Raw genomic sequence first — 22,314 nt, forward strand, 5'->3', positions numbered from 1 at the left:
CATTTCCTAACACCTAGTTGTTGTGGGACAGCTAAGTCTTCCTGCAACTCTTCCTGCCTGCCAGTACACTGGCCAAAGTACACAGGTGTGAGTGCTGGGTTTACATCTGGCATAAACACCTCTAGTGCTCTCAGCCGCCCCATGTGATGCATCCCTGATGTGATTAAACTGTGTAACCCTTTCCCAGTCCTGCTGTAGTTTACATCCCCCATAGTTTAAAATCAAGACTCCCAAGCAAGGAATGCAAGTTGTCACATTTGTTCATACCCATCTTGGCCTTGGGAAATCTGTGTTTTCCACTCTTCAGGTTGCTGCCTGGAGGTTTTAATGAGGATCATCAAAGGTAGAGAGAGAGGGACTCTGTCTCTGATGTCTTTTTTTTTTCTTCCCCACACTAGGGAGATGTGGCCACTGGGAAGAAGTGAGGTGTTGCACAGTGACAGGGAAAAGGCAGAGGAGGAGAAGAACATGGCAGGCAGAAGAGCATCTTGCTGGCCAGAGGCTGCCCATCTGGCTCCACCAGCTTAGAAAGGAAATACATCATTCGTGATTAGGGCTGTCCCATGTGATATGCAGTCCATTGGGTTTAAAAGTTGGCAGCCATGTATATGGAGAGCTTGTGTCCTAGTGAAAAGATAACTTGCTAGTCTGGGAAGTGGCCCTTCACTTGACTATTTTGTGAGAGTTGACTTAAGGGTCCATTTCCTGAGTGCCTGGTAATCTTTAAGGGCAAAGCTCTCTTCATAGCACGTTTGTGAAATGTGAAAGTATCGTTATCCTTCTGAGGAGTCACAGGGCCAGATCCTAAGAGATGCCTGTCTCTCAAGGAAATCAGTGGGATACGTCACTAAATGGCTTTGGGATTCAAGGGCCAAATCACTGGCCAGGGTCCCATAGGAAATCCAGCAAAGTCCCTGAGTCGAACCCATGTGGACCAAGTCTCAATCCAGTGTGTTAACCACAATCCCTTTTTTCTTACAGACAAAACCTTCTTCCCTTAACTCCTTGAGCTGTTTAAAAAATGTTGGTAAACACACATATACAGAATTTATGTATAAACTGATGCCTGTAGCTTCACATTGTCCCGTTCATTCGCATCTGAATGCATGACATGGCATGCATTGGGATTTGGAGGCACGCAGGATATTATTATTGTTGCCATGCATTGTATTTGCATTACGACCTTCCTTAAATGTGCAGCATTGTTTTGTTAAGCAATCAGAATGCAAATACCACTGGCACAGCCAGAAAACATTGAAGTATCCCAAGTACACAAAGTATGCAAACTGTGCAGTAAAGCACACAAATCCTAACAAGCTCATTAGTACCATACGGCAGTGATTACAGAGCAAAATGCTTTCTGTGGTGCACCAGTTAGGCTATAGAGAGGGAAAGCTTTGCAATGTTTTAATGCAATGTTGCCATCAATTGTGTACTGCTACAACAGTCATATTTTATGGCATAAGTTGTTCTGGGAAAGAGGCACTATTCTCTGCTTGTACCTTGCCTAGGTATCATTCTTGATTAGCCATTAGGCACTACATAATAATCATGACGATGAGGATAATAATTATAAACATAAGAATTATGGTCTTTGGTCAGACCAAAGCCTCATCTAGCTCAATATCCCTTTTCTGGCAGCGGCCAGAAGTATATTTTTAAGCAAAAAATGTGAGAAACTGGGCATGTATAGAGTGACTCTTTCCCTTTGAGTTTCCAGCAATCAGCAGTATGTATGTGAAATCTGAAACTAGACCCTGTAGGTGTCCCTAGCAGTTTGATTTGCATCATCGTCTCTGTTGTAACTTAATGACTCAAAACCAGATAACCAACAGTCTATTGTTAGAGTACCTTTAACACCCCTGCCAGTACTTAAATATATATACACACACACACACACACCCCCCAACCATACGCTGTCCAGTATATGCCACCTACAATTAAAAGAAAGGCGCAGATCTTCAGCATAGTCATTTGCAAGATATACTGAGAGAAAGATTAAAGTTTTATAGGAAAGTCACCCTGTCATATCATGGTGTCAGAAATTATGTCAATCCTTTGAGGCAGAGGATGGACTAAATGGGCTCTCAGCATTCTTTCCTAGATTGATTTTTTATGTATCTATGATTATTTAGGTGCTATAATAGTTAGAAAGTTCAGTTTTAATTAGTCTGAAATAGGAAAATGTCTTTCATTCTGCTTGATGATGTAACACACATGTAATATTTCATCTGGTGGAACCAGATGAAGGACCTGTAAGGGCTGTGGTCGTGTGGGGACCATAGCTCTTTGGTAAGCCATAGCCATAGCGCAGGAGCTGAACTTCTGGCCAAGAGCAACAGGGAGAAAGACATCAGCAACATAGGTGTGATCTATCTTAGCAAAAACATCTCTTCATTATTCACCAAACACAGGTTGTGGCTCTGGTGGACACTTCTGTGGAGATCCTTGCTGCACTTCAGGGTATTCTTGGCAACTGACCTTAGCAACTGATGTGAGCCTCCTCCTTTGCAGCAGGACCCAATCAATAATCAGCCTGGTGTGCTGGAAAGAGAGAATACAAGTATATAGGCAGCGATGGTGGTGAAGCAAACTGCAAAGTGCTCCGCTAAACATATCACCTCAATGTCTGCCCTCAGAAATTCATGTGTCTCCAGGGTGAATTTCTCATTTGAGAAGTGGTCCTTTTTACAAGGCAGGAAGCATTAGGTATGCTCATATCTCAGTCAAAGGGTTTCCTACGCAGTGCCAACAGTTATTCAGCAGTACTCATTATGCAGGTGAGATATATCGCAGCGCTGCTACTCTGCAACACTCTGCAGATCTCTATGCACCATGTGCACAATGTCTGAAATATAAGCAAATTTATGCTGCACTCATCCTTTTTGTGGTTATTAGTGTCATTTAGTATCAGCTTCCTCCAGCAAATTGACTCACCAAGCAAAATGCACAAGTGCACTTTAAAGTGGATCACATTATCACGCCTACTTCTTCTGAAGAGCCAAGTGCCATTACTACGTTTCACAAGGAATAACTGCCTAAACTATTTCACATTCTGCAGTGCATCAACAGTGTACTTCCTCCATTCAGTGAGCAATTCAGAAGAGCGATTGAACAGTAATGCATGACTATCATATTGCTCTACAATGGAGAGATAAAATCCAGTGCATCACTTTATGCCTCTTTAAATGTTAGGGTATTCTTTTCTGGAGCCTTTTCATTGAGATACACAGTTGTATCACCCCTAAGGCCCTGATCATGTTTGGGGTTTCAACAAGGTATTTGCATTAAAAGTACTACTTTTACTCATAAAACAAATTAGAGGTTTCCATCTCAACACTACTGCTTAGATGACATAGGATCCTAACTGCGCAGTTAATTTCACAGTCAGAGACCAAAAGGACTAATGATGGCCAAGTGCTGGTAGGATTCTATTTCAGAAATATTTTCACATTGTTCACTAGCACTCCTTCTTCCTCTGTGTGCTTTAGTTTCTAGAAGGTTAGTGGAGTATCAAAGAAATAAAACAAGGATGCAGACTGTTAAATAGTTAAGATTATGACTAAAACTATGAACTTGGAACCAGAAACCAAGCAACCAAAAATCAGGAACAAGAAGAAATTTTGGCTAAGAAGCATAGTCAGGAGAGGGGCTAATGGTCAGAACCGAGAGCAACCAACAATCTACTAAGCTGAAGAGCAAAGCCAGAGCGCAGTCAAACTCCATTTCATACATTTAGAGCTGAGGTAAGAAGCAGCTAGTGCTTGAGCTAGACAAGCTGCAGCTACTCAATGTCCAGAGATGAGGGTTAAATAAAGTAGAATAAAACAAAGGAACAATGTTGTAGCCAGGGATCACATTTTGCATCCAGGCATTGGAATAGCTTCTTATGTTTGATTGCTACAGCTGTCTCTACCCAGAATTATACGTGGGACATTAGTCCCCTGGGAGACTGCCTGTGGTAGCCTGGTGGCTCGTTGCACTTTGATTGCTCAGGAGTGCTTGTCAAGAGGCTGTCGGGAAAATCACCAAAGTACACACTTGAGCTCAGATCTCAGTGACTTTGGATAGGACTGACCCTCGTGCCTTTGAAAATCTAGCCCTTGTTCTCTGCGAAGTGGTGGCTTCCCATGTGGTCTGTTATGTTTACAATTATGCGTGTTTGGTGTTTCCGTGACCTCTTTTCATTCACTACCACTGCACTTAATATCATGGCAAAAGAAGGGTAATGATTCTTTTCTTGCATTTGTAACTAAAATGCTACCATAGCAGAGGGTATGTGTTGGCCAAGGTCTTTATTATGCAACTGTATGCAGATCACTGTGAATTGCATCGTTCATCTCGTTCAGTAATGCAGCACCAAGGTCACTGGGCATTTTTAAGCTAATGATGGAGACCATAAGTCTAATAAATGTGCTTGGTAATCACAGCAAACATATTGTCATTGTCGCAGATGTTATTCTTTCAAAATCACTTGGCAAACACAACTAAAACACAGCCCTTGTGCATGCTCTGACCTCTCCTAAGAATGCACCATCAGGAACACTGAGGTGAGATTGTTTAAGCAGACAAGTCATGGCCTACAGCTACAACATCGGTACTTCTAACAGGGCCATTGCAGTTTACTCAGAATAAACATGCAAGAGGCTAAATGAACATGGAATCAGTGAAGGGCAAATTTTGACAGAGAGCGGATTTTGAAAAGGAACATACCCATGAGTAATGCCAACACAGGTAAGGATCAATTTCATATTGCAATGATCTAAGCAGGTTGACATTAATTATCCAGTTTATTTTTGTAGTATTTGCAGCATTATGCTGCAGTAACCCACAACTTGCTGATCCAGTAGCCTTTTGTTGCCTGTCAGAAAATACATTAACCACTAAATGCATCATATCACTGTGAGCTTTGCCATTATGTGCAGTGATGCTCCATAAGGCTTATCAGATGCTGCAATTGCTTTGAAAGGATATATATCATCTCCCAGGCTGGGTCACCAGATTGCTTATATTATGCCCTCAAAAAGTGGTGATGTACTTCCCAGAACTTGTTGCAGCCACAGTGGCTTGCAACCCATCATATATATGTACATTTTTATTTTTACATATGTATATGTATATCATATATATGTATATTTTTGGCTACCAGGCATAAACAAGCCCACAACAACCTGACCACTAACTATGTTCCTGACAATAAGGGAGGAAAAGGAAGTTTAAAACAGACACAATTTACTGAATTCTTGCTTCACTTACACCCATTATTGATATGAATAAAGGTTGGTAATTCAACATTACTGCAAAATTCACTTAAGATCGTTCAGTGGACAGAAAAAGCCAACATGTGAAGATGGCTGTTTAGCAAGGAGCTGAAATAAATGTGGTGGCAAGAGAGGTCTAAGACAAGACAGAGCTGTCGTGTCTCATTCTCAAATGACATAAACAATGCAGTCACGAAATAAGTTTCACTGCTTTTGTATATAAGCTTTCTGTGGCTTCCATGCTAAAAACCGGAAAAATATTACCCTTTGCTAATGGAGCTATTTCACCGGGAAGCACGGCATGTGTCCAATTCAATGTGTCAGCAGCTTTCAATCCTCCCTTCAGTTTACCAACAGTTAAACTGTCCAAGGCCTGTATTATAACCTCTTAGAGATGACGTGTGACGAGATGATTTTTGATAAATAGTGGAACCTTGGTACTACAAATGTGGCCCTTGGCTTGCCAAGGAGAGCAGGTCTCTGGATCTAACCTGACGTGTTGCCAGCCTCTGCTGTTCGGATCACCATTTTATCGTCATTGCACACTCCGACCCACGCTATAGTCCCCTCTCACTCAGAATATGTTCACTTTCATTCTCGCCTGCATTTTGTTGCAACAGAACAGCAAAATGTTTAGACTACAGCAGAATGCTGCAAGCTCATTTCTGAGGGTGACCTTGAGTACGTCTGGCATGCAAGAAGTGCAGTGGAAGACGGGCAAACACTTTGTTTCCTATACCTCTCCTATACCTCTCCTATACTGCCTGTGTCCAACCCTGGTATCGCCTTTTGAAATAACAGAATAAAAAGAATAAATAAGGGTGTATTTTTGTGTGTGAATGCACATTCAGAATTGGACTTTCATGTGCATGCTATGCAAATCAAGAAACCAAAGACTGATTAGAAACTTTCACCCTCCAAAACCATTATTTTTTTCCCCCTTTTGCTTTGAAGCTTATATTTAAGTCTTGTGATTTTTTTAACTCTTTGGGGTGGGAAGCATGAATTAAAAATCAGTCTGTGACCTGGTACTATTTTATAATCCTCTCTTTGGCAAGTTGAAAGTAACAGCTTGCCAGGCTTGTATTTAAACTTTCATGGAATGATGTGAGGGAGTGAAATACGATGGCCCAGACAAGCGACAATACAGGAAAGCTAGGTGGTGTTGGGAAGGCCTGTCCAGAGAGGCAGAACAAGATTGTATTACCAAATATACATGGTTTGAACTGATTTAGACCAAAATAACAGTTATTTTTGAGGAAGTAACTGCTTATAATAGTGACCATAATATTTTTAGATTCAGGAAGCACACAGGAGTAACAGGGCCAACAGCATCACCATGAATGTGTTGACCTCCAGAAAGGAGAGCTGTGTAAAAATGAGGAATATTGTTTAAAAGAAGTCGAAGAAGGACGGCTAAGAGATTTAAATCCTCACAGGCAGCATAGAGACCCCTGAAGAACACCATCCTGGGAGCACAGCACCAGTGCATACCGCTTGCTGGAAATCCCTTGGGAGCAGGTAAAAGGAAATCAGTATGGCTAAACCGTAAAGCAAGGGAAGTTATTGAAATGAAGATGTTAGCATTCAAAACGCTGAAGATGCATCTCAGTGAAGAAAAGAAAAAAGTTATAAATTCTAAGAGAATAAACATAAAACTATAATTAGACTAGTATTTGCTTTGTAAATATTGTGGCAAAATTTCAAGGTGTTCATTTTCGTAAGTAATTTGACTTGTCTATGACATCAAAAGACAAATTGATGGCTTATTTCACTGGTTCCCCTGCCATTCATATCATGCAGATCAGGATGAAAATGAATACAAAGTGCTGCGGAATGGAGCCATTTTATACTTGTTTTAGGCAGTATGAATGATAATAGGAAGTGTAGCACAAAAATGGATCTAAATGTTTCTAAACAATCTTTTCTGAACTTCAGAAGAAGTGCAACCGTATGAATCTTTCCGACAAGAGAACGCCATTAATGCATGGTAAATCAAACTGCCTGATTTTATAACCACACCCTGGAGTCACTTGACGTGTTTATCTGTGCCTCATTAGTGGCAAATTTACTCCCTGATACAGCAGGGCCAAATCCGTCATGCTTGCAAATGCTGATCTTCCAAATTCACACACTTCTGACTTATGTGCAACTAGATCCTCCCTAGCTAGAGCCACAATTTGTGTGAGGGTCGTGCCTCCAACTTTGCCTCTCTGTGCCTGTGTTCCCAGCCTTGCAACAAAGAAATGGATAAAAGCAGCAAGTATTTTTCCATAAATGAGTTGTGATTTTTTAAGGAATTGGCTAAGTACACATGACCTTTTGTTTACTTCTCAGGACACCCAGTCTGAACTAGTTCCACTGGAGTTCAGTAAAATGAATTCCAGAATGGTTTGCACAAGAGTTCTTAAAAAACAAATATGCCAGCAATGGGAAATATTTTTACCAAAGGCTGTTTTAATTCAGAAACAGAATCACTAGCTTGAGGACAAACTGATCATCTAATTTACCTCTGACCTGAAAAGGATTAGGAAGACAATTAATTTTACGTATTCTTGAGCAGTTTTTGCTTCTGCATAAGTGCTTGCAGTAGCAGGACCCTCTCTCACAGAATCAGTGGTCCTCTGTCTAGAGAGAGAAATATTTTGTAGGCGTTTCACTGAAGAGTTCAAAATAATGAATAAATTGGAGGATAATCAAGATGGTAAAAATATTCATCAAGAAGGGAGACACCCTAAAACACTGATGAAATAATCTGCTGCCATTTATTACCTTCACATTTCCCTTTATTTCATCTATTTCTTTTCCCAAGCCCTTTCTACAGCTACATTCATTTTCTCTACCACTGCCTACTGGATTTTGCTCGTTATCACTGCACACACATCTCCATTTCCTCTTAATGGCTTGATACTTCTAATATTATATTTTGAAATATCATCTTGTGCATTCCGTGCTTCATTGCTGTTATAAAAATGTTAGGTTCCTGTAAAACTAAAAGCAGCAACCAGATTTTTTGGGGGGCAGATAAAATTGTGGAGATTTGTATTTTGCTTGCTCAAATACAGTTCTGTCTTTCAGGAGACATTTTTAGGAGTTGCCTTTGCTTCGTGTGGTGCTTTTCTGCAATGAGAGCAGGTGGTGGTTTAGTGGCAATTTTAAAATATAGCATTACTGTACATTACAAACAATACAATAGTGTTTTGGACAGCAACACCTCTCAAAAAAAAACAAAACAAGATGACATTCCTCGTTTCCTCCCTCTGTTGTAGCAACCTGTTCTTGGACAATTCTTCAACATCACAAAGCAAGGCCACTCACTCTTCTGTTAAAAAAACCCAAACCCACACGCATAAATTCTGGTTATTAATTAGTAATCATACAAGATGGCAATCTGTTTTTTTCTGAAACAAATACATTTGTATTTTCACTTGATTTACTAGGTCTATTAAATATTTCCATTATTGCTTTCCAGTTACTCTCTAGTATATGTATTATATATTAAACACTCAGAAAAGGTTTTTTTTTAAAATTATCATTTATTTAATATTTTTTCACTTTTACTACCTTCTCAATACAAATGTTTTTCTTTAAGCTGTAAGACTTTCAAAACACCATTATTGCAGTCATCTACCTGTTAGCTTGATTTTTTATTTCATTATCAGCCATTAGGCAAATAAAAGGTAAGTCATGTAATCTAATTTTGTTAATGGAACGTAATGCAACTCTAGGCAATCTAAAAATAAGTAAATAACCCCTTGCCCCTCCAACAACCATAAACAGACTGTAATAAGGCTACCAGAAAATACATCTCAGAAAACCGTTAGAAGTGCAAAAAGTCCGTAGAGTAAAGCACACGGGTACGCAATGAGAAGCTGCTGTCCTTCCATAGCCAATGCAGAGGTAAAAATTTTGGAGGCTGACAAACTGCACCATCCAATAATAAACAGAGCTAACAAAGTTCCTGGGATCCCCCTAGGAGGAAAAAAAAAACAAAAACCAAAAGAAACACGACAGAATCCACTTGTTAATAAATGGAGCATTAAATCTTACCAAACTCAAGTTCATGTCTAGCAACTTGTTATTGATAAGGTAACAGTCACTGGAAGAACCAAGAACTGACTGACATAATGAAAGTCAAGCCTGAGAAACAAATTAAAATAGTAACAGGAAACAAAAAGGTAATTTCTTCAGCACGGATAAAAGCAGCAGCTTCATCAGCAGTACTGCTAAAAGGACAAGTGCATTTCCAAAAAAATCTTCGGGGCTCCAGTAGATGCAGCAGCTGAAGTTCAATTTTAAAGTTAGCAAAGATCCTATTGCAGCCAAAACCATCTTGTAGAAGTTGTTAGGATCTAAAATGACACTACAGACCCAATCTTCCATCAGGCAGCCTGATGAGCTGGAGAGGTTGCATTTTTGCAACACGTGGCACAGGTTTTAAGTGTGCCTCGGCCTCCAAGGAGAGGCAATGAGGCTCTTAAAGAATTACACTGCAGCTGACCATGCAGAAGGGTGTTGACTGCCTCCCAGGAGAAAGCTTTTAAAAAAGGGTGCACATTGAGTAGAAAGTAAAGGATGGGAAAAGAACCACTGAGAAAAAAATATTTTGCTCATCCTGGTGCCTTCTCTGCACACTTAAAGGTTGGTGGCTTTCCACACTGCCCCGTGGTGACAACTGAGCCCTTCTGAAGTTACATTCTGCCACCTCTCAGGCGCAGGGTGGCCTGGAGAACTGATGATTGTGGGACTACAGTCAAAAACCCACTAAAATATTCCTGCAGATTACAGATAGCTCACTATTAAACCTTGAAGGAACAAAATCTTGCCCATAAATAATGTTTCACGTATGCTTTATTTGCACTCTGTGTTTGCAGCCTCCTTCTCTAAAAATGCATGAGATCACGTGCGTCATACGCTGCTGAAGTACATAATGAGATCGTCTGCATTACACGCTTTGGCTGTGTCAGTCTCAAGGACGTGGAGAATGAATGAACCTCTGCCACTTGCTAAAGGACTTCCTGGTGCCCCACTTTTCCAAAGTATCACCAAAACAGAACCAGAAGTGATAAACAGACTACATATACTTACTTCAGTCCATTTATCAGAAATAATCTCCACTAATATTATTATTGCAATTAAGCCATGATGAGTAAAGCTCTCCTTACTTTTAATTGACTTAGTTTATTTAATGCAATCACATTACATAAAATAGTTCGTTTCTTGACAATCTAGTCTCCAGGTCAATAAGGAGTTGTGTTGTCAGCTCTTGGGACTTTGGGGGAGGAAGGAGAGAATTGATTTTAAGGTGACTCAGCACCTCATTGCAACCTCAACCTGTTAAAAATAAAACATTAAAGATTATGTGATTTAATATCCTCATTTTAAGTGTTCTTTAAACCTATACAGTGGCATTCAGGAAATTACACTGGACTCTGTGAACCAAGTTCCTGGCCTCTGCTCCAAGTGGAGGTGCTAAGATGCTCACTTAAACAGCTAGCCAGAAATTCAGAGCTGGTATGGGATGGCTTTTTGAGCAGGTACCAATGCTGGCAGAGGGATGGGACGTAACAGGAACGTACTGTGCGATGACAATATTCAGCTAGTATAATAACTCTTTAGGGTGGCTATCACAAGGCAGTACAATTGACAGCTGTGGCTGTTCTGCCTTGCACTGAAGTCCAATAGCCTCTCATGGTTTGTTCCAGGGCTGGCAGTGAGCAGGATGGAAAGGTGACATAAAATCATATTGGAGCCAAGAGATACTTCTGTGCACTTATAAATTCAGTCCCTGATCTAACAGCATGTTACTGCCAAAAGGAATGGTTTAGCTTTAGCAGAGAGCTTGTGTCTGGCATGTCCATGAGGGCCAAATCCTCAAGCATGGGAGAGGGGCAAAAGGCAGATGTCATGCTCACAGTGACCAAGAGGACTGGCATGAGATTGCGCTGGGGGGACAGACACGAGTGGACTCTCTCCACTCCTCTCTCACAACCTGCAGATGCGGTCACCAAATGGGTCCTTTGCATCGGCTGGGTCTAAGAATTCCTTTCTCCATTCTTACACTCACTTCACTGTTCAGTCAAGGAAGTGGCTTGACCACTCTGTTCAGGGATTTGATAGTAAAGAATTGTTGTTTTTTCCAGGAAAAAAGTCTGCTGAAGTTTCTCCCCAAAAGGAGACTTAATCAGCTTGGGCTCAGACATGATATCAGCATAGATGGGCACAAACAAATCTGGTTCCACGCAAGTTTGCATAAGAGAACTGGTTTTCTCTTTGGTGCTATTCAGCACCCATGACGTTCCATATTATGCTTTATTCAGTTACAGTAAAATAGCTAATAATGAAAATTAAAAAATGTTGGATTAGTATGTATCTTTGCAATAGATCTGAGCATTATGTTACGTATATTTTCTGTGAAAACAAACATTGAAGTTAGTTCTTCACATTTTGAAATAGACAGAAATAACATTTTTACAAATATTAAAAAAAAATCATGAATGTATTGCTGTTTTTCCTCTGCCATTACAAATAAGTTTTTAAATTAAAAATAATGAAATGTATGCTAGATTTAAAAGTTGCCACTTAATTTTAATAGCATGTTTGTAATAGTTAATCTTGGTACTTGCTGTGTTCAAGCAGTTTCATATAGTGAATGAGAAAGGACTGCAGAATCCTGTACATAGGCAATTAATGTTATCAATTAATTTCAGAAATAATGGTTTAATTTTGTAAAGGCTATCACAGTTTAGTATTTATAAATTTTCAAAAGACGTGCTTTCTGCAAATGCGCAGCATTTTACAAATGTGCGGCGTGTGCTTGGGGATTCCTTGTACAGACAACCGTACCCTGCGAGTTGTAACAGCTGGTTTGGAGTTCGCCCCATCTGTCCTACGATTAGGTATCTGCACCTTTTATTAGGGTGGATTATTAAACAGGTTAATCAAGAAAATATGGCAAGTGTAGGAGAACAGAGAATAAACGGCTTCTTCAGTGTCACTACTGTTCATCTCATCAAGGACAGCTCAGAAACACTTTAATACATGGAATATGGTCAGGTTAACCCATCATAGCTCCACAGAAACGTGCAACAAGGATTGTGCCAAATTCTTCATCCCACTACATAATTTCCTTAAAAAATAATATATACATGTATAAAATTGCTGCTTTTCCAAAGGAAACAAGAGGGGCACTTTTTTACTCATCAGCTGCCAAGTCCCATATGTTACAGATTGGAGAGTTAAAAATGTGAGTGAACAACAAAGACTAAGGAGGGGAACCATTATTAATAACGTGTTAATGACGGATAAAAGTACTGCTCAAGACCTTCAGGCAAGACCTGGAGCTTTCTTGTACTTTGCTGTATGTGAACAGGGAGGTAAGCACAGTCTGGATCTCAAAAGGCTTACTGAATGAGGAGGAAGAAAAGGCTTGCAGGCAAATTTCCTATTCATAGGCATATTACTGAACACCCCCCCACACACGCACAGATACATATGCCACCACACATTTGGTTTTTCAAAGTTTTCAGTTATTTTCAGGTTTGCAATTACACCACAACTATACCTCAGAGTGTACGACTCTACTACATCTTAAACACTTATTCTAATGCTCCAAATCATTAAGGGTTGCTGGATTATTTCATTCTGTCACACAGAAGTCAGTCTACAAAAGGAAAGGAAGCATAAGGATGGGACCCTGATACCATGAACAAAAAAGGAACAGGAGAACCAGCTATATAAAACCAAAGTCTGGCAGTCGCTTTTAAAATTGATACCTGAGTTTGGCCACTGTTGGCTCTGCAAAACAAAAATCACATCTGAGGCTGCTGCAAAAATCAAAGGCACTCTCAGTCCAAGTAGGAAACAGTGGAATTAAGGACTCATATTAAAATGAAGATATATCACCCCTCTCAAACACAGTCCAGTTTTGTCCATTTCCACCTACACACACAAACAAAATGGTGTTTTTCTTCACAGTTTCAGAAGCCAAAATTCACTACATTTACCAAATGTTTTGCATAACAACAGCCTTCCGACTTACTGTCCTCTATATGATTCCTATTGCCATAGACTGGTACTTACTGTAGCGAGAAGACGACAGCAGAAGAGGACAGGATCACCATGGGCAGCAGGCAATAGCCCAAGACACTTGCAACGCAGCCATGCGAGACTCCTGGGACGCTCATCAGGTTCAGTAGGGCATGCATAGCAAGGCACCCAATGGCGCTCATGCCATACACATAGCCGAAATGAACTTTTCCTGCCTGGAATAAATATGAGTAAGCATGAAGCATCAGAAGTGAACAAGTGATCGCAAAGTGGTGGGAGAAGACAGAAGGCAAGCACTAGGTTTGTTACTTTTTCTTTGACACTCTCTCTCCGCTTCGCCTACATCAGTTCAACTGTAAACCACAGCTGATGCTTTTGGGTGATTTTTGCATCAAAAAATTCCAAGGTATGATTATGAGAATGTGCTTGTCGCTAAGTTAAAAGTTATAAGGCTGATTCTCAGTCTTACTGTCATTGGGCTCTGAATAGGACAGAAATTGGTTGGGGAGACTTGGGAAGGTCTAACTGGTAACAAACTGAAAAGAAATTATGAAAAGCACATTTTAGTGTCAGGAAAAATCTCTCCAATAGGTGTGCATGGATGGGGTTGTGGAAAAGTGTCCTAAGTAAAATGATGACCCCACTTACTTGATGATATGCTTCACATTTTATTACAAACCTCCAGCTTTAAGTAGACCTGCAAAAAATAAGTAAATTTTTGCTGAAAGTATGCTGGTTTTCAGGGTAAATGTGTCCATTCTTCCCCTTGACTACCTTGAAAAAGACACATCTCTGTGGTTAGATCAATACAACATGTTCATTTCAACATAAACTTTAGTAGTAACTGTCAGCTTGTGTTCTTTTTTTGTTCCAACGAATGAAAAATTCCCCAGGTGTTTTTTCCTTCCAGGTTTTACTCTTTTGTGTGAATTTAGTGCCTGTGAAAGGTACCAGCCTGACAGCCTGGAGCCTGATGTTTTCTAATTTATACACAAAGTTAGTACAACAGGCAACAGTGGCCACAGCACCACCGATTTCTTCATCTCCTGCCATCATTTTGAAGGATCACCTCCAGGCATGAGGGCATTGTTCACTCCCAAAAATGAACACTCACAAAAGACTGTCAAATATTGTTTCTCCCTATTCAAGCTTCTAACAAATGAAATACTGAATGTTGGCTATGCAATACTGTCATTTTCACATCTGTACGTCAGAAATAAACATTTGTACATCAGAAATAAACTGCGATTAGGATAAAGATGGTTTTGTTTGCTTTGTGTTGAAACTTTGTATCCTAAAGATGACAAGCGTTTGTGAAGAAGAAAGCTCAAACCTGGGACTCAACCCTTAACTAAGGATCATGGAATAAACTTCCCAAATGAAGGGCCACAATGCATCACCTTCCTAACACATAACAATATGTATATACATACTTAAAACACAGGTGTGTTTGTGCGTACACACGTCTATATATTGCCCACATTATATATTGCATATGATAAACCACATGAGAATCAAAACTAATAGAGGGTCCCAGTTTCCTAATAATTTTTTAGCTTAAGGTTGGATTCTTTTGTGATGGGTAAGGTGGAAATATTATTGAAGCTTTTTTCGTGGTTTGCAATATCTCTTCCACGATGGTTAGGGAGGAGTGAGAAGATCTCCTACTTTACTCATCCATACCTTTTAATAAAACCTGGGGGAAACCAACTATCTTTGAGGACCCTGCTCCTCTGCTTCCTGTATCCATTTCGGTGGAAACTGACCCCTGGATGCCAGCAGTATTTGAGCTGGACAGATGTAAAGCAACACAGTGGAGGGAGCCTAATCTAGAGATGACACAGCCTGAAAGTCCTAACGTTGCTGATTCTGACAGCTCACCAGCTCCAGCTGGAGAGCGGTGCAGGCTTAGTGAAAGGCAGCCTCAGTTAATAAGACCTGCCTCTACATCAGCACCGTTATCCTGTTTTCAGCTTGATCTGGCTCATTGCTGAGCTCTCCTCTGGTTCCAGTCCTCAAGGTTAGGTCAGGTACAGCCAGGTTGCTTCTATCCTCACAACATCCCAAGCGTTGGCCTTTTCCCCGCCAGTGCATTCCACTGTAAAGGAATACTCTATTCCTGAACTAACAGCCTAAGAAGTCCTTTGCTGGCATTTGCATACTACTGGTATAAAATAATAAGGAAAAATTGCTTCACCAAATAAAATTAATGATAGCTACAGATAGCGTGGAGAGCAATACTAGCTCAGATTATTATCAATTACAATTTCAGTCATTAAAGATTTGTAGGAAGTTTAACATCCGCAACAGTTTGGGGCTGCCTTTACTATAGACCAGCTAAGAAAAGCTCTGTCTCAAACAGATGCAACAACAACTCCAAGCTTTTTGACTGTTTGTTTCAGTGTATTTAATTATTCCACTCAGCACTATTTAGCAGCTTAGTTTAAGATTAAGAAATTACTGAGACAGTGATGAAGGGAGCACCAGCACTAGCAGCTGACTGAAATCTCCACCTGGTGAAATGTTTGGTTTGTGGTGCAGGAGAATGAGAGAGCAAAAAAAAGCAGCTGAACATGTTGGTTCCAATTCTAGTCTTTCTTAACATATGTAAATATATTGACTCATACACACGGGAATACTCCCAATTCACAGTGATGTAAGCAAAACCAGAATCAGGCTTGATTAGTCTGGCAGGCTTTGATGAATGGAAAGAGCTAAATTTGCCCTGTGGAAGGAACAAGGTTAGAGGAAAGTCAAACTTCGTGCGCTCGTTTGCATCCGCCTAGAGTGGGTACTACTATCCTTAATTTAAGTGGATGGGGAAGTCTGATTTCATACGAATGACTATGTAAAATGCAAAGCATCTGAGACTTGGGCTTCTGCTAACTTTCGCACTGCCGTTGTTTCTCTACCTGCAATGGAGTTGTCCTGTTTTACACCAGTATGAGGAAGATCAAGTCCTGCTGCCAGGCTAACAATTCTTTCCTCTTTTTCTCTGTGCTCTGAAAGAACTGCTACCATTTGAAGAATATCTTTGCATATTTTTCCATAGTTAAAAAGCTGAAACTAAATAAAATTTATAAATTATTTTTGGAAACAAGCTCTCAACCAAATTATGTTCCTCATGCTATTAGAAGAGAATTGTTCAAGTACAGAGGATATCATAGCTTACACAGCTGAAGAGCCACTTTAGTATTCAAATGCATCTGAGATAAAACGAGCAGCCTGAATTTATAAGATGGCCCATGGACATCCCATAGATTTACTGGTGTGAAGTTGGGGCACAAAAAGACTAGGTTGTATCAGAGGAGTTGTGCTGACCTAAAACTGGAGCATTGAAAATAGTTGTTTTTCTAATGATACTTAAAACGCTTAATATCCTAGCATAAATACGGTAATTAAAGTACTTTATTTCAATAATAGTAGTTTAATATTCATTATAATTGTTGGCTAGCCAGGAAGCAAAATCAACAGCAACCTTTTTTTTACATTCATTCTTCCAGCTTTCCTACCATTTTCCTGATTATAATCAATTCAACACTTTCTCCTTTTATTCCCCTCATATCTTTATTTCTCTAGGTGGAAAATAGCCTGTCTTCTCCAGCTCCCCACCTTCTTTTCCTTTTATTCCCCTTCCTCCTGCTGCTTCCACCTTTTTAAAGGATTTTTATTTTTATAGGGACATAAATAATAATAACACTTGCCACTTATATTGCAGTTTGCACATTCAAGGTACTGCACTGACATTACAAATTGAGTAAGAACTTGCAAGAGTCCCCTGATTCAGCACTATTTATCACAGAGGAAATGGAGAGTTAGAGCCCCGTTTCTCCCACCTCAGTTGCTAGAGCAGTAAAGCCCTTCCCAGAATGGTCCCACCTTATCCCTGTCTGATAAATTGCTGCCGACAATCAGAGCTGTACTTCAGCAGCACTGGAGAGCCCCTGTTGTCAGTGATAAATAGATGAATTTAGGAGTAGCGCACAATCCCTGTTCAACTCTCCTCCTATAGGAAAGCTATATTCATAAAGAGGAAAGAGGTTAAACACAGGCTACCATATTTTGTTTAGCAGATGATGTAAAAAAAGAATATAAACTAAGAAAGCACTAGCAAAATTTATAGGAAGGTACTGCAAATTTGAGGCAGGAGGGAATAGGCTGTTTCCACTTCCTTTTCCAAATTATTTTAGTTACATAAAGATAATTTTTTGATATCTTTGTCCTCCCCCAAGTAACATTGAGAGAAGATAATTAGATAATTAGAAAACAGTGTGTCAGAAAAACTGGCCTGGTCTGCTATGCTTTTTTATTTCCTCCTTTAAAACCTCAATGTTACATCCTTACCTAGCACACATTGCCACGCTTCGGGCGTTCAGAGCCCCTCCAGGATATACACTGCACAGATCTGTCCTTTGTTCATATTAAACCCCACCCCAAAAAATGACTTGGTCTTTTATTTCCACTGGAATTAATACATCACTTCACCTGTATTACATCTATATTACATTTAAACTTTATGTGGGTACTTTCAAAGCAAGGAGACTTTTTAATGTATCATCTCAGAACAAACGGCAGCAGTGCTACATATTCTGCAACTTCACATGCATTATCACTTGTGAGAAAAGAAATCCAGCAAGATATCTGCCACATCCTACCAGCAGCAACGTTGCTCCAAGGGCCAAACAGAAAACCATGGGTCCGGTGAGGTCTGTCTCATTCATAATGCTGCCATCTGCAGGCTTCATTGGATTTAGAACTGTTAATGTTTTTTGCCATATATGCTCAAAATTGATCCCAAGTTCTGCAACAAGAAATTCCAGGATTGTTAATTGCTCACAAGAAAACAACACTTTTACAGAAACCCATTAGCTACCACAAAACCCCAAACAAGCAAACAAATTAATCACTTTAATGAGGATAATAGTGTAGGATGACGTATTCTGTAGCAGGAACATGCTGTCCCCGCTATATACGCAGTATATTTGAGAGTCAGCGTTGATTCTAAATTGGAATATTAATTTATTAAATCAAATTTTAGGCAGTGAACCAAAAAACGTCCTCAGCATTTTTGAGTTAATATTTGTTTTTCCTATATTTAAAACACATATGTCTAATGCCACACTAACTTAGATGTTGAAAAATATGCTAATTAACAGTAACTGCAGAATTCAAGATACTCTAGAACACTGAGGACAGAGATATATGCTTTAATTCTGGCAAATCTGACAAGAGATGTGTCTTAAGCCTGAACTGCCAGAGGCACTTAAAAATGACATTCTTCCCTTCAAGGCAAGTTAATAATACTTTGTGCAGTGCTTTGTAAGGTTTTTTTTGCATTTAAAAAGTAATTACTGAGGACCCCTAGAAAGAGAACAACATTCTTCCCCATTAAAGTCAATGGGAATTCTGCCATTAACTTTACTGGGGCAAAGATTTCTCTTGTAACATCTGCAGAAACACTTCAGCTTGCAAGAGTAATCATCTCCCCTGAGATGCTCCAGCAAGGGAAAAGTTAGGTTCAGGACTGGGTGCCAGAATTACTGAGACTGACAATGTGTTAGATCTGTTTGGAAAGCCAAGTCTTCACCGTATTCCACCGATCCAGCACCTTGAGCTGAGCCAAAACATTATATAAAGTTGTTGTGGATTAAAATGTGTGTCTTTGGTCAGATTTATTTGGTACACAGATATGAACATCTCTGAAGCCCTGAGGATCAGAAGCAGTTGTATTTCAACATCCTTTTCATAGAGTGGGCTGCCTGTGGAGTTAAATGCTTGGAGGTCTGAGAGGTAAAGATCTAGCAGTTATCTATATCAAACGGAGTGATCTTGCTGTTTTTAAGGCAGTAGGAGTATCTTTTAAGCAGTGAAAAATCTACTTGCCTTCCAGTATGCAAAAGCAGGCTGAATATGCTCTTTTTACATTATGCTGAAATAATCACAAACAAATTCTTCGATTTTTTTTAATATAGCACAAGTATTTTGTAAACTACAAAATTAGCCGCTAGCATTAGAATGGTTCAATCATCATAAAGAATGATATTGTTCATGTAGTTAAATGATCAACTAATTAAAGATGAAAGCAGCTTTCTCAATTTCTTTCACACTGAAACAAGCTATTTAGTATCTTCAAACTATTACATTTATTACTAGGTATGCAAAAAGGATTATTATCAGTATTTATTAATTATAGAAATTCCAATATGTATACAGGATAAACACAGAGTGGAAAAAATATTTGGAAATTTGAATGCAAAACTTATTATTATGCTGTCATCTAGTGGTAGTAAAGTATATGCTATGTATGCCATAAGGCTGAATGAATCCATGGTGAATTCAAATAAGAAGAGGTAGGTTTGGGGGCCAGGGGCTGTTGGCTGAAGCTCGCCCAGCCAGGCTTGGCAGCTCTGCTGCAGTTTCTCTAGTGGCTACCACTAGCTGGCAAAGCAAAACATAGGCACCTCCAGGAACCACGCACACTGTCCGTGGTTTTATTTTTACCTTCTAGCAAAGGAGGTTCCTCGTCAAATCCCTCGGCGTAACTAAGATGAGAGAGAGTGTCAGGACTGTACGTTGGCTGCAAAATCTGACCCGTGTAACTCTGAGAGGACAGAAGCATTTCCGATGGGGCAAAAGCACTGGCTGGAGGTGGCTCTCCTCTCTGGCTCCTGGGACAAGAAGCAAATCACAGCAAAACAAGTAACTGCAATGAGCAAGTTTGCAACAGCTTAGAGCTGCTCACCTTGTACCATGGTTTAAATTTTCACCTATTTTCAATTTGGGGAACCTGGAAATTTTCCGGGCGCTGTATCCACCGTGTGTAGTGAATGCCGAGCTGCTGACCATGGTTTTGCTCCCCTTCACTGCAACCCCCTCTGAAACCAGGCAGGGCTCCCTGCTGGCCTGCCAGCACGTTGCAGCCCATCGCACCCACTTCTGTGCCCATCCAGCTCAGGCAACGCCACAGCGCAGGCCCCCGGGGCTGGGAGTGAGGGGAAAGGGAATTTAGGAGCTGTGAAGGCACCCACAAATTTAGGCACTCCTGACTTTTCCACCAAGCAGCCTGGTGACATTCCTCAGATATGTCCATACTGCTAATGAAAGAGCCGTGTATTTAGATTTTTTTTTTCCCCTTGAATCTGAGAAGGACCTTAAAGAATTTGTAGCAATATGTGCCCTAAAATCCACATAACTCAGTCACTCCAATTCAGTAAACAACCTGTAACATCTCTACATAAAAAAGTAGCACGAAACCCAATCCTTTATAAAGAAAGGCTCAGTTATAAGTAACTCTGCCTTGGGGAAAGTCTAGATGATCTCTTGAAGCTCTTTCCTGCTCCTGCAAGCCCCAAAGCCAGCCAGATCCATCAGCTGCTGAAGAGGGAAGCTGCAGCAACACCCAGCCTCCTACCACATCGAAATCTCCTTATGGGGAAACTCTCAGAACTTCTTTCCCTCAGCGTCCCTCTTCCAGGGGCAGAAGTCACCAATAGGTTTAAAAAATACAAGAAAAAAATGAAATACTACATTTCTTCCTGTCTTTGTACTGCTATGGCTTGTATTTTTCCACTGAAACTTCCACTGTGTTGAGTATGCAATCCTTTTTTGGCAATTGTGTGCTGGTTTTGTCATTAATTTCATTTGAGCTTGGAGATTTGTTGCCTTTTTTCTCTTTTCTTTTTTCTAGCATACTTACTTTCTGCTTCCATAGAGGTTTTCGTTAGACCCATAACTGTTGTAACCTTCTTCCTGGTCATCTATGGTATAATTGGACTGGTAAAAGTCGAAGTGAAACTGCTCGAAATTTGACATTCTGGTTGGAAAAATGATTGTAAATATCAATAAAATAGCCTTTGGAACAAGCCAATATCTATGCTGTCCTAAACTGAAATGAAAATGGTAAACCTCAAAAGCCACAAACTCAAGAGAATCCTCTGTAGAAACTTGTGATAATTTGGAAGTGACAAAAATGGACTCTTTCCTTTCTTTTGTTATAACAAAAGAAATTAATCTTCTGTTACCGTTAATTACTGTATATTAATTTACAAGTGGTATACAAGACTTCCTGCCTTTTTAGTGTTACCAAAAATAACGTAAGTAATTTTGAAAGAAGATATATATCAAGTAAACTATTGTTTTAAACATTCATTTTCCTACTTCAAAAAAAAAATTGTGGCCATGTCTGAATGTTAGAAATTAATGTTTTTAAGAAGTATTTTGGGTTTCAAAAACAATTACTATTTTCAGCTACTTATGTTTTGCAATATTATATATGGCTATCATAAAACAATAGAAAAATACAAATATATTCACAGAATTTGTGATTTCTGTTTAAGGACACTGTAGTTGCCATAATAGATAAAGATTCTCACTGGTTAGCTACATGACTTTGAAGAGGACAGCATATGAATGATTGGAGAGTAAAGAAAACACGTTAAAACACGTCTTTCATTCCTGCTGATCCACAGTTCAGCTCTGTAGCTACGGACTGATTAGACTAAGAAAGGAACAACTTGTCTGTTTTCCCTTCCACATTGTGACTAATCTAGGATGGGGTCATTCCTGGTTTTGTGACTATTTGAATTTTGCACACACTGGGCCCACTTCCCATATCCTGTGTGTAGGCAGGACTGGTTTTCTGCGTCAGATATAAGCAGCATAAGAAACGAAGCCCATTGATTCTGCAAAACATCATGTACCTTTTGGCATTATAGAGTGTTTTAAAATGCAAAGGTATTTTATTAATTCTTAGATTTGGTCTAGGTGCTTCCTATGTCATTAACACGGCTAACTGTAAATCCACAAAACTGCTTCAAAACTGTCAGGTCTACCAAGACAAGTAATTCCATGCCTGGAGTAAGAGTAGCCACGAGATTAAGGAAGACCCTGTTTCGCCTCAGTGTTACCTTTATGCCGAGCCACAGGCGGCAAAGACGTGGAGCAAAGACCAGCTCAGAGCAGTGCGTGGGTTCAGGGAGTCCCCAAACCACCAAATTGGAGGCTG

The 22,314-nt window shown here is 39.9% G+C and overlaps 1 protein-coding gene across 1 annotated transcript; it reads right to left on the minus strand.

The window, feature by feature from the left end:
• Positions 1-8,556: 8,556 nt before the first annotated feature.
• Positions 8,557-21,122, minus strand: YIPF7 (Yip1 domain family member 7). The gene is made up of 5 exons (XM_075150549.1): positions 21,007-21,122; positions 19,812-19,978; positions 17,966-18,111; positions 13,344-13,525; positions 8,557-9,233 (listed from the first exon to the last, which is right to left on the minus strand). Exons 1-5 carry the CDS (start codon positions 21,120-21,122, stop codon positions 9,071-9,073), a joined length of 774 nt encoding a protein of 257 aa, XP_075006650.1. The 3' UTR covers positions 8,557-9,070.
• Positions 21,123-22,314: the final 1,192 nt, after the last annotated feature.

Source organism: Calonectris borealis, chromosome 4 (assembly GCF_964195595.1).
Source record: "Calonectris borealis chromosome 4, bCalBor7.hap1.2, whole genome shotgun sequence".
NCBI classification, from domain to species: Eukaryota; Metazoa; Chordata; class Aves; order Procellariiformes; family Procellariidae; genus Calonectris; species Calonectris borealis.